The following is an 18,360-nucleotide window of genomic DNA, read 5'->3' as shown; positions in this document are numbered from 1 at the left end:
AATTGCCTTCAATCAACTTCACTTGCATGTGAACTTGGTTATTCTGTGGTCCAGAGCTCATGGACTTGGCCATAGTCATATGAATGTCAGTGTAAAGCCACATGATGGGATTCTTATTCTTTATTTGACCCTTTGGATAAAAGTCAACAGTTATAGGAGAAGAAGAGCACACTGAAATATAGTTGCATTGGACTCTATGGTCTTAGAGTTGAGAAAGGTGAGAATTAGAGTATCTGCACAGCTGAAATGATTCAGAATAGTGTAGTGAGGCACTGCCAAGGCTCTTGTCTGAATGTGGGAGGTGGGAATGCTGGGCTGCTATGTTTGCTGCTGTCACGTGATACTGATCCACTGTGTTGCAGGGCACTGTGTGTTTGAAGCTCTCAAGTATTTTATGACATTACAAAGTGGTTGAATAATTAGGTTCTCTTTCTACCAGGCTGAAAAATAGAATATACATCAACATAGATTGATTACATAGAACTTTTCCTTAATGCGTTTGCTTTTGAACTATTAAAAAAGTCAAAATTATCTATAGGTGGCATATCTGATTCCTTCCTTGGTTCAAGACTTAGTGGGTTTAGCCTCACAAACCATCTTTTTTACTTCTGATTTGGGAGGGAAAAATAAAATCTACTTTTGCTCAAAGTAGACTTCATGTTTATAACAGCTGTTAAACTGAACTAGGTTAACAAAGTATGTACATAAATTTCTGTGTACTTGAGAAGAAGATTGCAAAAGTTAGGTAAACATGCCAATATATTCTGTTTTCCAAGTCTTTGTCAAATTTTCCTGTTCACAGAATAAAATTCAGTAATTGGTACTATTGGATTTATTTTTAAATATCTAAAATGTATTTGTTGATAGATTACAGAAGTCGGTGCAAGTTTCCACAATTCTGGTTATAGTACTGTATTTAGATTAGCTCAAGAAAAACTGTATTATGTTTTAAATGTTATGGGCCTTAAGGCTGATTCTCACATGTATTTCTACTGTTAGAGAAACAAATATAGTAGAGATACTATTTCCAGACACTTTAAAATATGATAGGCTTTTACCATGATGGGGATACAGAGATACAGAGAACGCTGCTTTTAGATAATATTTTGAACAATCCTTGTCAGAAGCTCTAAATGGCAATTAACTATTCTAGTTTCAGTTTAAATCTTGTCTGTATCAAGTAATACCAACTTCTGTCCTGCTGGACAATAGGAAAAGCTTGAAATGTGGCAATTTTATGAGATAATTACATTGATAATAGTTTAGGGAAATCAAAACAGAAGCCACCTAAGCTGTACCTGATTCATATTTGTAGTTTCAAGTCTTTCAGATCCACATGCTAAAAATAATTCAAAAAATAATTCCTCGGGCTTGGTTAGCAGCAGTTCTGGAGCTCTGTGATATGTATTTTTGTTTGGAAAAATGATTCCCTTTAGTCTTTCCCTCAAGCATCAGTGTTAAAGCTGTACTACTTTTTTCTTTTAATATTCTCATTTCTGTGTGTGAAGAAAATAACTTCAAGCAAACTCTTTACTGTCTTGATGGTTAGAAAATGTAGTGGTGTGAAGAGTAGCTGATTGTAAAATTATTCTTGCTGTGCTTCAGAGAACCAGTTTGTCTTTTGACAATCAGTAAGTATGCAGGAATATTAAAGGGAAGATGTAAGTTAGCTTTTGTGACTGGAATGCCTTTTTTCCACTGATAGTTTGAGAAGATTGTACAGTTCAGCCCTTGTGTCTTTAAAATATAAATATGACTTGACTCAACATAAAGGTCCTAGCATTAAAAAAGCAGTTACCATCACATTTATAATGCATAAATGAAACGGTGTATTCGTTCACATAGTATATGTGAACTGGAGTTATTAATTATACTAGATCACTCTCAAATAATGGGACTGATATTAGAGGACTGTGTATGTTTTGTTTAGTTTTCAGTTTTTGTTCTAAACAAAAAGTATGATGCATTCTGAAATAAAAGAAGTCTGCCTGTAACTGTCCACTGAAAACTAGGTAGTTTGAAGAGAATCCTTCTAGAAGATTGCTAAATACAACATTTATTTCATGAAAGAATTTCTTAGTGAATTTAAATAGCTAACAGGAATAAAAAAGCCATGGAGCACATACCAAATTTGAAATTCCAGTCCCCATAAAGGTACAAGCCCTTCTGGTGTCTGTATAATGCTTTATTTTGCTATACATCACTGTCTAAATGAAAGTAATTAATAACGAACTCGACAAAAAAAAAATCTACCTGATCTGATAAATACTTCTGTGTTTCTGTGGTCCTTGAGGACTTCCATACATTCTACCAGTGTGAAATACACAAAATTACCTAAATAGTTCTCTATTAAGGAAAAACAAAGACTATAAAATCTGTTTTGTAGCACACTGTAATGCATAGCCCCTGCATCATAATTTTTTAGTATCAATTGCTTTAATTGGTACTCTTGCTGCTTATCAGTAGCAAGAACTACTTTTTCAATCTTGCAATTAAAAAAGTTCCAAACTATTAATTAATTTAACGTCACATTTATTTGTCATCAGTTAGAAAGTAGAATCCCCAAATGGTTAACTTATGAACAAATATTGCAGAATAGGTATGGTGTAATAAAGGTATGAGCAGTTGGTATGTCTTATATTAAAATTATACTAAATATTTTACTATATTCTCAGTATTTCACTGAGAAACTGTAGAATGAGATGAATCTAAAGTGAATAGTCCCATGTGTAATAAGTTTCAAAATATTTTAATATGCAAAATCATAGTCTGATATGTTATCACAGACAATTGAGCTGTAGCAGATAAGTACTACTGCATAAATTCAGCACAATCATCGTATGCTTCAACAGATAATAAGCTGAGTTTATGAGGAATTACATATCATTAAATCATTCATTGAATCATAGAATGGTTTAGGTTGGAAGAGACTCTTAAGTATCATCTCTTTCCAACTCCCCTGCCATGGACAGGGACATCTTTCACTAAACCACTTTTCTCAGAGCCTTATCCAACCAGGCTTTGAGCACTTCCAGGGATGGGGCATCCATAGTTTCTCTAAGCAATGTCTTCCAGTGCCTCATCACATTCACAGTATGAATTTCTTCCTATTATCTAGTCTTAAGCTTGTCCTTTTTGGTTTAAACCTATTCTATCTGGTCCTATCATGACACGCTGTTGAGAAAAGTCCCTCTCCAGCTCTCTTGTAGGCCCCATTTACATACTGGAAGGTGATATGTGATCCATCCCAGAGCCTTCTCCCTAGGTGGAGCAACCCCAGCTCTCTCAGCCTGTCCTCACAGGAGAGGTGCTCCATCCCTCTGATCTCTCTGTGGCCTCCTCTGGACTCCCTCCAGCAGGTCCCTGTCCCTCCTGTGCTGTGCCCCCAGAGCTGATGCAGCCCTGCAGGTGGGGTCTCAGCAGAGCAGGGCAGAGCAGAGGGGCAGAATCCCCTCCCTGCCCTGCTGCCCACCCTGCTCTGGATGCAGCCCAGGACACGTGTGGCTCTCTGGGCTGGCAGTGCCCATGGCTGGGGCATGTCCAGCCTCTCAGCCATGGGCAGCCCCAAGCCCTTCTGGGCAGGGTGGCTCTGAGTGACTTCTCCCAGTTTGTAATCACGTCTGGGATTGTCCCGACTCAGATGCAGCACTTCGCACTTGCAGTTGTTGAACTTTCATGAGATTCACATGGGCCCACTGCACAAATTTGTCCATATGCCTCTGGATGGCATCCTGTCCTATAGTGTTATCTGCACTGCTCAGCTTTGTCTCTCTGACAGTGTTCTCTATTCAGAGCATCCAGAGAATTCAGTGTTTTGGTTTTGGGGGGTTTTTTTTTGTTTTTTGGGTTTTGGGGTTTTTTGGTGGTTGGGTTTTTTTTGTTGTTGTTGTCAATTCCCTCCTCCTTTTTATTGGTTTGTTTGTTTTGTCTCGGGTTTTCTTGTTCTTGTGGTGGGGCAGTTATTTTGTGTTATTGGTCAGTTTAGTTTAGTTTTGGTTTGGGTTTTTTTGGATAAATGTTATGTAGAACGAAAGCATGAGAACTAAAGAGGAATTGAGTATTTAAAGCACTTTTGGGAAGCAGTTGTATGCTTGACCCTGCTTTGTTAGCAGAGATAACCAACTCTAGATTTCTTTAAGTTTTCACGTTTGATTTTGATCTTGCAGAGCCCTTTGATGGGACAAATACTGCTAGAGCTGTACATGAGAAACAGAAGTTTGATATGATCAGAGGTGAACTTGCACAGGTAAAAAGTAATCTCATGTAATTTTTCTGGTCACTTTGGTTTTTCAAGATAATTTTACTATCTTGAAAATGCTAGTCATTAAACCTGCCTGTTTCTGATGTTTTATAGTTTGTACTGTAAGTAGTAAAAATGCATGTTTTTAAAAATATGTGGATCATTTAAGAATATTCTTTAATGTCTATCATTAAACTTCAGGTTTACACTGAAATGGGTACTCAAACTAGTAAAAACCCTCTATCTCAGATTGTCTTGTGTGTGTAAAATTCTAACAGTGGTTAAGACCTTTAAAGTTACAACTTTGTTTTCATTTATTATTTATTCCTACATTGATTTGAGTGGCAATAGATAATATTTTATTCTTCTTACAATCCCCTTTTTTAATAAATATCACCACCAAAATAATGGGGGTTTTCTGATTTTTGATAACTTACTTAGGTGGGTACTTTTCTTTAGGGAGAAAAGTACTTTCTCTACTTTCTTTAGAACATGAGTAGTTCAAACATGAACTTTCACTGTCCTAGTCAGGGGACGAAAGGACACTTTGAAACAAGGAAAAATTTAGACTTTGGTTAAGCATTTTTCTGAAAATTTTTGCTATCAACTCTTTTATGCTTCTCTCCCATCATAGGCATTGCATAGGTATTGCAACTCAAATTCTAGGTTTCTGAGATCTCTGACTATTTTTTATGTAGGTATGTCTAGGGATTAGTGGCTTCCAACTTTAACCAGTTAAGACTCCCCTGTTAAGCTGTCCTTGGAGGTTCGTGTTTACTCCAGTTATTCAAGCCTTCAAGTACCTTGAAGGCTTCTCCAGCAAAACATAATTCAGTGCCAGATACTTGTAACAGAGCAAACACTAAAAGAGACACCTTAGTCATTTTCCTTGTAATTCTATTCAGAAATGTTAATAAGTTTTTCTTTTATTAAACCATGTTAGCATACAAAATACTGAATCATTCACATTCTGGTACATAAAATAGTTGATTTTGTGAATCTGCTAAAGTCACATTCACTATGTGGTTTAGGCTCTCACGGTACTCTGAAACTAGAGTGAATTTCTCTTTCCAGAGTTGTCAGTTAACAAAATTTGTTTCAAACCTCTGTGGTTTTTTTAAAAATGTAAAAGTAGAGGTTTGATCCTAGCTGTCTGGAAGCAATATGCTAGAGTGAAACAGCCCTGAAAAATGTCCTTTTTACCAGATACCATAAGAATGACAATTGCTCTAAAAGTGCAAGTACTTTTTAATATCCTGCACTATTTTTAAAAAAGCTCAAGCAATCTGTTTTGTCCTTGAGAGGATTATTCTTCTTGTGGTTTTCATTACACATTGGAATATAAATGACTTCTGTATAAACACAGGAGGGTCATTGCAGTTGTTTGCAAGCTCATGGCACAGCAGATGTCCTGAAACTCACACTGGAACACAGAAGAAAGTTGAAATAACCTATTTTAGAGACACATCTGAGTTCTGGAAATGGCAGTGCATAACATTTAACATGTGTGAATTTTAGACAATTATTTTGCAGTTAGAGTACCAGTGTAATGCTTAAACATTGTTAACATTTCCAGTCTGTTCTTGAAAAGCTTTACTTTCCTCATTAGTTCATTGCGTTTTGTGTACTTTTTGGATTTTGCTTCCCTTTAAAAATCCCAAAACCAAAGGACAAAAAATACCTCAACCCACAAATTTTCTTTTCAAGAAGAGATAAAAATCAACCTTATATTTGTGGCACTGTGATGCTTACTGTTTATAATGGTATTTAAGTTTTAATGCAAAGATTATATAGTCTTTTCTAAAAAACTTTGTGGTTTTTTTCCTCAGGCTTGGCGGTTATTACAAGAGAAGAAAGACCTGAACTGTATATTGCCCTTAAAAGCAGTCTAACAGAAAAGATAATTGGCTTCTTTCATTTTCCCTTTTTTTTGGATCCTGCTGAAATAAAGAACAGTGTCAAAATCAAGAGGCACTCACCCCATGGTTTTTATGACCTGTTTTTCTCTGTAAACTTTTGTTAAGGAAATGTTTATAAGGATGTGGCATATTTTATTATCAGTATTTGTTAATGCAGCTCTTCAAGATACGATTTCTGAAAATGCTTGCATTGTTGACTTCTAGAAGAAACTCACAGCAAACAAGAAGAATACATCTATTTTAAGGAAAGTATGGGGATATACTGACTTGTTTCTTGTGTGATCTGTGTAGCCGTTATTTCAGACAGATTTAATCATGAAAGATAGTAAACCATGTGCAAATTGACTACATTCTTAAGGCACTGTGCACTACCAACTTCTTGATGAACAGAGTCTGTGCTTTACACCTGCTGAATTGCAGTAAGCACTTCTGCTCAACTTAGCACTTTCCAGTTTTATTTCACTTTTACGTGGAATAACAAGCAACTGTTTATGAAAATGAAGCTAGATTATAATTGGTAGTACTCAGAATATCAAGAACTATTATCTAAACCAAAATTTTCAAGCAGCAGTTGTCCTGTGAAGAAGTGGAAGTAAAAAAGCTCAATTCAATGCACATAAATGCTTCACATTCACACAGAGTAGGTGGGAAAATTTTTTGTGCTTCCGTTTATGTATTTGAAGTAATAGTGGTGCCTCTTTTGGAGAAAAAGACCAAATCAAAATAAAACACCTCACATCAGTGCTAAAATAAGCTGGGCTTCGTGTTTGATTTTGTGTAAATGTTTGTGAATTGATCAGCCACTGTAAATTGAATCTAAGTAAGTAATATTGAAAAGTATAGCTCTTCCAAAAAAATTGCAAACCTTCTCTTAGACCTCCTATAGCACAATTTGTGTCTCTCATATATTTGTTATTGAAGACCAATTAATTTTTAAGGTTGTATTTACCACTGAAGTTGAATTCGTACTTCCATTTTTTTAAGTTTAATATTTTATATGGTGTCCAGTGAAATAAAGTTTATATATGGAAGATACGGGTTATTTTTCCAATTTATGTTATTTTGTACTGCATATTTAAAGTATTTCCCATAATTAAGTAGAATAGGAAATGCCCCATGAGCTAAGGCCCATGTTGCAATTCATCAAGATCTGTCATGGCTATTCTGCAGTACATATGTGTATAGGCAAAAGTTTGGTTTATTTCTTTCTCTAACAAAATTGTGAAAACTCTTCTAACCATAGAATAACAAGCATTGTCTTCTTGTGCAAACTATTAAGTTCTAGTTTATTTAGAAGTTCTAAGTACTGTAAACTATATGTCTGATGTGAGATTACTTTCTACACACTTTGTCATGGTCTACTCTATGTAGAATTTTGACTTTTTTCTGCAATTGATTTTTTTTTTCTTAATTTTAACTGTCTTTCAGTTTTAAAATTACTCCAGCATTCCATTGAAATGTTCTTCCTCCTTGCATATGTTCACCCTCACTGCCCTTTTTTCTATAGGATGGTAGACTTGAGTATCAGTGAAACATTCACTTTGATTCACTTTATGTAAAACTGAAGCACAAGATTTTAGGACAGGATGATGTCTGGATTCAGAGATGCTCTACAAGCTCTATGTAGATTCTGGGAAAAGAGAATATTGGCTGTATCTTCTTGAAAAACATGTTGGCTATATCTCTGTCTGGAAAATTTAAAACTATCCCAACCTAGGATAAATAAGAAGGGACATAAATGTTTAAAGTTGGTTTAAATGCATTTTAAGTGAGCTGAACATGAGAAACAAAATTTTATAAAAGGCATAAAACTCTCTTATGAGTTTGTATTGCATCAGCTAATATGTCAACATTTCTTACAGCTTAAATTAATGCTTCATGTTTAATTTAATTCCTGGCTGTTTTTAAAAGGTTAGTTTAAAACATTGTGGTATCTCTGAGCCACTCTATAAAAATGCCCTACCAATTAAGTGGTATTTTTAATACAAGGTAAGGTCTGCAACCACAACAGTCTGTGTCTTTCAAAAGAATCCTTTTGTATTTTTTTCTGAAGTTTATGTCCTTCTGATAAACCATATCTATAACCAGAAAATCTAGACGGTAGTTTTCCCCAATTTTTTTGGAACAGTACTGTTGATAGCATATTTGTTAAATTGTGGGCTGCAACTTTTGTCAGAAAACTTCAGATGTAATACCACAAAGTAAATGGCTTGGGGAGAGTGGGTAGGAGCTGGACTTTAACTTTGGAGTCAGTTCTGTATAGTCTGAGGTTTTATGAGGTTTTATGACCTGTGTTTTCATCTCTGGGCAAGTATTTAGAGTAAAAAATTCACTAATAGCTACCATAAATTTCAGTGTTAGGGTAAAATTTTCAATTTTCCTCAGCTTAAAAATAAAAACTTTTGCCTTCTTATCCCTTGGCATACATCCTGGCAGGAATAGTTTTTTTCTAAGAGCTCTTTGGTAAAAGGTATTTTTCGCAGCTGACCAAGGTGTCAGTGTGTGTGCAAGATGCTGTCTTCTTTGAAATTTGTTAATGCCTTGAAATAAAACTGGTTTCGTTCAGCGCTTTTATTTATTTAATTTTTTAAATTATTATTCTTGACTACTCATTTTGACATTGGGTTTTCTTGTCTGTTCTCACCTCGTGTGTCAGAAACCACTAGTGTCTTCTAAATTAACAGGCTCAAAGGTGCACAGTAGGAACAAACATTGGCAAGAGCTTCATATTTGGTGACAGTGATGCAGAACTGGCATAGGCTGTGCACTGTGAAATTTAAAGTTTCTCTTCTAGCTCTTGCTCTCACTTGTCCTGAAATGTGAATGTGTAGGTGAACTCTGAGTACCTTTAGGTGAGTTTACAGTATAAGGTGTTATTTTTTAAAAATCTCTCACAAAGAAACCAATATAAATCAATTTTAAGACTCACACTGCAGGATGACATGGTCATTTGGGAGAAACAGGCAGTGATGATAAAAGGATGTAAGATGTTTTGTATAAAACCTGAAGTTAGCATTTGTGAGCACATTATATTTGTGAATCCCAAACATTTATTTGGAACTAGTGCTTTACTTGAACTTGTGTTACTGGACTTGAGTCACAGTATATTTGATGTTAAATTTAAGTCCATCACAGAATGTCACTCTTGATTTATTGTACTGTACTGCTACAGGTTGTCCTGTGGTTTGTGGTTTTTTTTGCCTTGTTCTCTGTAATCCTTGTGTTTTCAGATATAAATATTTCCGCTGATTTTACTGAGTGTGATGCTTGTCTGAAGAGCATGAAAGAATGTGTGATTTTGGTCCATTTACAGGTCAAATTCACTTGTGAGAAGTACAGATGGAAATAAGTTGAAGGGTTTCTGGTAAAAGAGTACTTGCCTTTCTCTTGCTGTGCTGAAGACTGAATCAAAACTTGTGCAATGTATGTATGTTTCATCTATAAGCATTTCTAGAAGACCTGTAAAGCTCTTGCCTTCCACATGAAATTTAAGGAAGAGTACTTCTGATTCTTTACATTTTGCTGTGTACACTGTCTATGCTCATGATGAAATGTAGAGTTTAATTTAGTTTAATATCTGTTTCAAAATACACTTTTCAAAAAATTACATTGTCACCTTGTAAATTGCGTATGCCACTGTGTAGGTCAAAAGAGCAGAAAGACCTGTACATACTGTTTAGGAATGTTAGGAGAATTTTAATTTTCTGTGCAGAGATAGCTTGTAGTCAGAAGTACATGGCTGGGTGTTTATATACTTACAGCACTCTTAAGGAAGAGTTTGCTGATTGATTTATTACCAGATATTTATTTGAAGAACAATGAAAAAAAAAAAGCTGGGGGCATTGGAGTTATACTGTGCAAACAGTTGTTTATACTTGAGATATCTTGGAAGTTCTTTACTTAGAATCAGGTGCTTTTCCTTCTCTTCTAATTTTTTTTTTTTTTTAATAAAGTCATTATGTTGACTAATACAGATGGGAAATATTTCTGTTTTGTGTGTGAAAAGCACTGCATTTTTTGTAAAATGCAGAATAATAAATCATAATTGTGGCTTAACCTAAACTCTGCATGGTAGTATAATATATCTTTGCTTTATAATTGGTTCAAGTTTGCTCAAATAGGAAGTTTTAAATGTCCTGTGATTTAACACATTGATAAATCAAGGGTTTAAATACGTTCCTTTTACATGGTTAAATACCACAGTGCATCTGATAGCTCTTACAGTACGGTATTAATAATTAAATGTGTTTTTCAGAGGCTCATTCACTGTATTTGACCTTTCCAGTTCGAGCTTGAGGCACTCTGGCTGTGCTGAAGGGCAGAACTTGTGAAATGTACCTTCTCTTGGGGCACAGATAAACTCTCCTTCTGCTTCATCTGTACCATCCAACCGAATTTGCTAGAGGTGACTGGGGAAGGTCTGCTTGGCCCCCTTGCTCCCTGCTGCTGCCTGACTGCCCTGTCTGCTGTAGAAACAACTCTATGGCAGCAGTGGCAGGCGAAGGGGGAGAGCAGCTGGCCACGGGGCCACGTGTCCTGGCACTGGGTTGGTGCTAGGAGACAGGGTAGGAACAGCAGCGACTCTGCGCTGTAACTTTGCTGCCTTCTATTTAAAGACTGCCCTGAGTCAGGAGAAGTGAGTGCTACTGGGGATGACAGTTGCTTCAGGCAGCCCTGGGGAGGACAGGGCTGGGGGTAAACATCACCGGCGAGAGCCTGAGCAGGGAGGGGAATGGAGGGCTCCCGTGGCGCTGAGTGTGACAGGGCATCCGAGACTTCGTCCTTCATAGGAGATGAAGAAGAAGAAGAAGAAGAAGAGGAAGAGGAGGAGGAGGAGGAGGAGGAGGAGGAGGAGGTGGAGGAGACCGTGGACCCAGAGGAAGCAGAGGAGCTGACTAATAGGTATGTCCCCCCAAGGGATTTATAGCCCCAGAGGGAGCTGGCAACTCTACCCCAAAGCATCATCTCCCAGGAGATGCCAGAATTGGAGTCCCATGCTGGTTTATTGACTTTTCCGCCTTCCTTTGCCCTATTGCTGTAGATAAAAAAGGGGGGAGTAGAGGGCTGTAATATTTTTTTCAGATGAGTATGGCTGTAATTAAATTTTGTGTGGTAAGCGCCTACCCCGAGTTCCCTGAAAGCTTTTCTATTTAAAGATCCTCTGATGTGCCAGCTCAAGTGGCATCTCCTTCCACTCCTCCCTCTCTGGCTGACTCTTTGTCACATATGGATCTTAAATGCTTTGCAGATTTGCTTGTCAGGGAGAAAATGCTCAAAGATTATAATGGTGCATTAAAATTGGTTCCTTTTTATGGCTCTTTATTCCTTCTCACTTGTCCTTCCCTCTTCAGTTGCTTCTTTCCTTGAAAAGAAAGAAGAAGAATGTTCAAAAATTTGTTGAACATGTCTCCTATTGCTGGTCATGATTTGTAAGGTTGATTTTTGTGGTGAAATGGGAAATATTCTATCCCTTTGATCTTTAATTTTTTTCTCTTAGTATTTTTGTTTTCTTAAGTTTTTCACAGAAACAGTTTATTGTCCTGTGATTGCTCTCCTACTGTTAGGAATGTAATGAGCAAGGCTGTGGCCCAGTGCCCTGCCCAATGGTCCTGCGCAGGATGCAGAGGCGTCTGCAACTTGGTCTAGTCAAGACAGACTCTGGCTGTGCCAGCACCATTGGTTTCATACAGAGAAACCAATGTGAAACAGTGTGAAACCATTGGTTTCACACAAGGCCTGAGAGTCCCCCAGCCCATACCAAGTCTCAAGTCTTGAGTAGACCACCTCAGTTTTTAGTGGATATTGTAGAAGAACCTAAGATGTTAATATTGGTAGCTTGAGGTTTTTTTCCAGAAACCCATTTTTTAAGAAACATATCATATAGTTTCTAATACCTCTGTGCTGTGACGCCATCTGCATTTACCATTGCTCTGTGTGAATCACAGTTCAAAGGGCTTTCTGACATTGCTGATGGTCACTGGAGAAAAAAAGATGGCAGTGGGGAGCACTCTGCAGCTTAACCTACCCAAAGTGCTGCAAGAACAAAAGCCAAATGGAGAAATGTATCCTAGAACTCTAGGAAAACCCTTCTGAAAATAAAGATCTAGTTTCCCACAATGAGGGAACACCTGGTGTGTAATGCTGCTTTATTCTCAAGGGAGATGTTGGCTTTTCAGTCCTATACTAGCAGAGAGAGGGATTACATGCCAATAAAACACTGTTTGCACATGGCTGTATCCCTGCAAGAAAACCAGCTGAAGTCCATGGAGTGGAGCTGCTCACTGCACGCAGCTAAACCGTGATTTAGATAAATAATTTTTAACGGAATCCGGAATTAAATAGCTAATAATAAAACTGAAATTGCAAAACACAAGTAGGAATAACTAAAAAGGGAGTGAAATCTATGTAGCCTCACAGTTATTTACTACTTGTGCTGAGAGGATGATTTTACCATGGGTGCCTTTTAGCAGCTCCTCACAGATGGGTCTTGCTTCTGGCTGGCAACCTCTGCAATGCAAACTTGGGCATTGCATCTCAGCACTTACTTAAATCACAGCAAACATTCCCTTTAGCTCCCAGTTATATTAAATACAGCAGAGTTTTTCTCTGTCCTTAACTGTCTTACTAATAAACAGGTCATAGTCTACCAGAGAGGTTTTTAACAGCTAAGCTAAGTGGTAACTGAGCATATATAAATTGTTTTGTTTAATTAGGTTAAAGGAGATGTAAAATTTTGGGTTCAGCACAAATGTGGTGACTGCAACAAGCACTTTCCAGTAGCTTGGAAAAGTTAAATAAAACTGACTTTTTAATTGCTTAGACGTTGTCACAAATGTCAGCAGGGTTGTTGAGCTTCAGGCCTCCTCCTTTGGTCAGTGCCTGGGCAGAGCTCCTGGCAAGATAAGACAGGTTGAGCCCCTGGGCCATACTTACTCAAGCCATGAGCTAATTATTTGTTGATAAACAGGTTTTCAAACCCCCATTGCAGAACAGATTGTTTTGAGTGCATGGGCTTTGAAAACATAGCTTAGAGGAGATGTAACTAATATGCAAACTTGGCTGAAGGCAGCTTGTCTTGGACCCTGCTGCCATCAATTTATTTTTAACAACCCCAAGTTCTCTGTTGCTCCTGCTTTCCTCCTTTGAATGCAGTTGAACAGTGCAAGTCAGCTTTCCTGCTGACTCCTTTTTCTGTCTTTCAAGCATGTTAAATAGCTTCATACCTAATTTATATGAGAATCATGGAATAAGTTCAGGAAGCACCTCTGTGAAACAAGTAGAAGAGCCCTGGTGGTCCTCTGTGACACCAGGCCCTGAGCTCTGACCAAACCACTCTGCTTCCACATTGTGCAGCAGCTGCAGCAAATAAAATCCCAAAAGCTGCAGCAGAAAGGATTATTTGTCTCAAAATTACAAGGCACACATGTGAAAGACAGAAGAGTTTGGGTTTCATGTCTTTATTACCCTTATTAATATAATGTTTAAATAATTTGGTTTCCTAGCACACTTTTTTATACAAGTAATGAGACTGACATGCAGCATCAGAACGTATTGAAAAGGTGGGATAGGGGTTTCATAACCTTGTCAGCACAAAAATGTCACTGATCTGTATAGCACCCATACAATAGTTTCTTGCCTTTGGGGATTTTACTGTCTAGGATAGATGATCATGGTAGATTACTTCTGTTTCTAGCTCCATGTATCCAATCAATCACCTAAACAGGGAAAATATTTTAAATACTGTGTTAAGGCAAGCATGAGTAGGAAGTTAACAGGTTTTAATTTTTGTATTGGCAATGGTGAAAATTAAGTCTAACTAAAGTAAAATTGTTTACTGTTCAACTGGTTGACATACCCACTGCAATATTTGTGTGTCTAAAAAACATGTGATGGGTGAGCTGTTCTGACACAGTTCTGTCTTTCAGACCATTCTCAGCTGATTTCCTTCTACAGTGGGAAGGTCTCTGGATGTGTCTGTGTGTGGGGTTTACATAAAAATGGCTCTGCAGCCAATTTAAGTGTTTCCAGACAGCTTGTTTGCCTGGAATAGGTAAACAGCATTTTATCTGCTTGTTTAGTGTTTACCTATAACCAGTAGAAGGGGAGAAACATGGGGAGAAAGTCCTTAAATTCTGGAAGGGGTTGAGTTTGTTTGTTTTATTAATGAAGCAAGCAGTCCTTACACAAGATCAGAGGTGTGTAAGCATTAGAGACAAGTGTCATTTATAATGATTGATGAAAATGAATATAAAGGGAACAACAGTGGAGAAGGCATCTTCCTGCCATGTGGGGGATGCTGCAGCATCTAGGAGAGCAAAAGACTGGAATGATAGCAAATGGATGGTGAGCAGGAAGGGGTGGGGAGTAATGTGGATTTGTCTTCCGAAAATAACAATTATCGTATCCTACCCAAAGCAGAGAAAGGCATGGGGAAAGCGTGTGTGATTTTAGATGCCTTTAGATGAGGCAGTGCCTGACATGGGCCAGGGTGGAAGAGGCTGGCAGAGCTGTTCTTTTGCCACCTGCAGCAGGGAACGTGAGAGAAGTAGGAAGTAAAGTTGTGTGGGCCATTTCAGGCACATCACAGCAAAGGCTCAAGCAAAAGATAACTGAGCAGCTAAATGGGCCAGAATGCTGAGGTGGGGGCATTGAAGAGGGGAAGGGTGCAGCCAGCCCCCACTTGCTCCCACAGCTAGGCATTCCATGTTTTGTTTCTCTTTAGCTTTTTGATTAAAACTGAATCCTTAATAAAGGCCTGTGTTGCGTAGGGCTCTGAGACTCAAGAAGTTCCCCACTGGGTCTCAACAGAGTGGTTATGTAACCGTGTAAAGGAAGTGTCCCACCCAGATTGAAGTGTTTGGTACCTGTGTTCCCTCTACAACATGGTGGAGAATCTAGAATGCAGGAGCATGGCAGATCTCTGGGCATGGAGGTGTTGTGGATCTCTCAAGCAGCATCTGATCCTGCAAATGGCAATGCCACTAGGACATGACCTGGTGTCTGGAAAACAAACTAGGACTATACCAGGCTATGCTCCTTCATAAGAGATGGAACAAAATGTGTGAAACAAGCCCAGGTCCTGGCTCCCAGCTACTCATCATAAACCCCAGCTTTGTAGCTGGGCAAGCAGCTGTCTCACTGTTTTCAGATAGTAGTTCCTATGTATTTCAACAGATGCATGAGCCACTTCATTGCCAGACAAAGCATCATTAATTGAAAGAAGTCAAAGGTGGAAGGCTGGGTTTGAAATTATGTCTTTCTGTAGCTCCTAGTTCACTTAGTCTGAAGAAGATGGATGAGCTGTAGGCCTGAGAAATGCAGAACAATAGGCAGACACTTGCTGAGCATACTGATTGCTGTAGGGGGAAAGGGGCACCATGGTAAAGGCAGAAACTACAGATATGTACAGAATAAAAACACAAGCGCAGAGAAGTGCTTTCTTCAATTGGGAAGACAAGCTGGCAATACCAATTTCCACCACTCCTGCACTGTGCCTGAAGTAGGAGCTTTCAGAAAATGAGATCTTGTCTGTGCAGATTACAGACATAGGTTGACACCTTGGTCATTTAATCTATATTGTTTTCAGCTTGTGAGAAATTCTGCAGCAAACAGCTACAATTTTTATTATATCAGCAATGGCAAGGTCTAATACAAAGAGGATAAAAGAGGCTAGGTAGAATTTTAGAAAGCTAATAGGCTGGCTACATGTATATCTCATAGTAGTGGCGTGCACAGGTGGGTAGACCCCACTCAATGTGTGAACACAACAGCAGCTGGGGAGGTGAAAACTCTTCCCTCATATGATTCATGAAGGAACATTTGTGCAGCCTGCAAGGCTGGACTAGGAACCTGAAATCCTAGTGGACACAGCACAGAAGTCATGAGAAGCAGGGAGCTGTGAGAAGCAGGAGGAGGCAGGAAGAAAAATCTGGGTTTGAGCTATTATGGCAACACAACTGGTTGTCAGTGTCTCCAAGAATAAGAAAAGGTTTAAGTCAATGTCCTAGAAGTGAAATAACATGCTGATAATATAAATGCCAACAAGAATGGGAGTGAAATGTCTACATGGAAAAAAGACAGCACTGGCTTTTGCCCTGGATGTCAGTGGCTTCATATCTACATTTACGAGCTGAAACATTGCAAATATTGCAAACATCTTTTTCTAGTGGCAAACGCTTCCTCTGACTAGAGAGGAGTCTTTCAGCTACTACTGTGCAGTTTGTAAACAGTTCATAAAAGGGCAGCATTTGAAGTGCTTTGGAAGTAAATGTTTGAGTTCCATGTCTCTCATTCTGGTCTTAAAAGTGTAAAGCACTATCTCCTCACGCTGTAGAGAAATATGAGCTGTAACTAGTTTGTGACCATGAAAATGAGATAATGAGGTATATAATTTAAGCTTTTTGCATAAGCAGGGCCAGGGCAATCTATACTTATTCATTAATATCAGCTTGAGTGGAGTGCTGCTCTGTTCTGTATGAAGGTTTATTTAATTGCACCAAGTAGTGCAGAAAATAGGTTTAAAATATAAGAATGATTTAGAAGTTGAAAAATGTTAAAAAAATTTATCTGTTATTGTAGACTCAAACAACTGAAAACTTCCTTAGTAGTATTGCTATTGATTTTTTTTGTTTTTTTGGTTTTTTAATTTAATCATATTTTCATTTTAATTTAATCATATGTCCAAGTCAGTGTTAAGCCATGGAACTGGCAAAGGAAAAAACTAAGAGAAAAATTGGTATGAATGTGTTCTGCTATACCTCTTTCTCCAGCCTGTAAGTTTTCACCTATGGAGCTAGTCTTTCTACAGAGTACTATACCGAGGCAGATAATCAGCTGTACATGCTGGGGCTTAAATCTGAAGGCTTGGTTTGAGGGGCAGGAGGCGATTGGCTAACATGCAATTATTCAGTACTGCACTCTCAGACATGATTTGAATTGTGGGCCTTCCAGTTGTCCTGTCAGCCACCATTTCCAGGCCAGCCCTGTCACCACAACTGGATTTATGCTCCATCACTGGAGTCTGATATTGCGAGGTCCCACCATGGGCTGGTCAGGCTACTGTCCCACGGGGTGACTTCAGCCTTCAGTTAGCACTGACATCAGAGATGAACTGTGCCTCAGTCTGCACAGACCTGAGCATGGACCAGCCCAGGACAGCCCTTCTGGTTCTGGGCTCTGGAAAGTAAATTCATGGAAAGGTAAGGGTAACACCACCAGTGGCAGGATTACATTTCTGTTCCCATTAGGTTCTGAGCATTTTCACTGAGTGCCCTTTACAAAAAACTTACAGTCCTGAAAGTTTGCTTAACTAAGTACTTAATGACTTTCCACAGGATTTATTTTCCTCCTTCAAAGACCTCTGCCTTCTGACAGGGGCTCAGTACCCTCTGGCATGGTGCCACCTTCTCCTCAGGGGTGTCCGCCTGCCTCTGCAAACTGCAGGTATCTCTGGCACCTGTGTGGTGCAGGGCCACAGCCCCTGGCAGTTGGTCAGACGGATTCTGCTTTTCTGATCCCTGATCAGTAGCTATCTTTCTTCACTTTAGCTGAAACGCTTTTCTCTTTTTCAGTGGAAAAGTGACCGTTCCCTCTGTTCAGTGGAAGCAGGATGTTGTGTGGCCATAAATGTGCATTCGTCCATGGGAGCAATAGAGTGATTATGTAACTGTGTAAAGGAAGTGTCCCACCCAAAATTCACTGTTTCTGCTCTACTGAAGGCTACATCTTATCCAGCAGATAGTCTCCCTTTCTTTCCATCAGCTACAAAAGCGATTTCCATAAATGAACTACTGTCTACTCAAGAAATATTAGGGTCGAGCTTTGATTAACTTTTCGGTGCCCTTTTTTTTTGTTTTAAGTAAATATTGTAAGCCTAAAAATACTAAACCCTCCACACATTGTGTCTTTTAATTGCTTATGCTAATCTTTACACTCTTAATTTTAAGAACTTGAAGAATTTGAAGTTTTCTTTCCTAAAGCTTCTCATAAAAGCCTTTCTCCAGCCTTTTTACTATTTTAGCTGAAAGATTTGATTACAGCATATGACAGTGTATTGATTACACATGATAAGGTTTAAAACTACCTTTATAAAACATTGCAGTTTCATTTGGGGAGGTGTCAGTATATTTTAATTGTTGAATGTATTCTAAATTACTTTGTTAAGTATCAAGAATGCTCAGAGGATAAAATACATGAGAAGAC

At 38.4% G+C, this 18,360-nt stretch overlaps 2 protein-coding genes across 4 annotated transcripts in view; both read left to right on the top strand.

Annotated features, from left to right (window-relative positions):
• TENT2 (terminal nucleotidyltransferase 2) overlaps window positions 1-10,036 on the top strand; it is a 42,992-nt gene extending 32,956 nt beyond the window's left edge. Inside the window, exons 14-15 of the mRNA XM_005492132.3 lie at window positions 4,167-4,246; window positions 6,070-10,036. Of these exons, the coding sequence (XP_005492189.2) occupies window positions 4,167-4,246; window positions 6,070-6,132 (143 nt within the window). The 3' untranslated portion in view covers window positions 6,133-10,036. The remainder of the gene's footprint in view (window positions 1-4,166; window positions 4,247-6,069) is intronic.
• A 749-nt stretch (window positions 10,037-10,785) lies between these two features.
• CMYA5 (cardiomyopathy associated 5) overlaps window positions 10,786-18,360 on the top strand; it is a 45,556-nt gene continuing 37,981 nt past the window's right edge. For 2 of the 3 annotated variants that reach the window (XM_005492133.4, XM_074533435.1), the window contains exon 1: window positions 10,787-11,061. In XM_005492133.4, coding sequence (XP_005492190.1) covers window positions 10,892-11,061 — 170 coding nt within the window. In that variant the 5' untranslated portion in view covers window positions 10,787-10,891. Of the gene's footprint in view, window positions 11,062-18,360 lie in introns of all 3 variants that reach the window. The other variant, XM_074533436.1, reaches the window with a different exon arrangement.

Source organism: Zonotrichia albicollis, chromosome Z (genome assembly GCF_047830755.1).
Source record: "Zonotrichia albicollis isolate bZonAlb1 chromosome Z, bZonAlb1.hap1, whole genome shotgun sequence".
NCBI lineage: Eukaryota > Metazoa > Chordata > Aves > Passeriformes > Passerellidae > Zonotrichia > Zonotrichia albicollis.
This window is presented reverse-complemented; position numbering and strand designations above follow the sequence as displayed.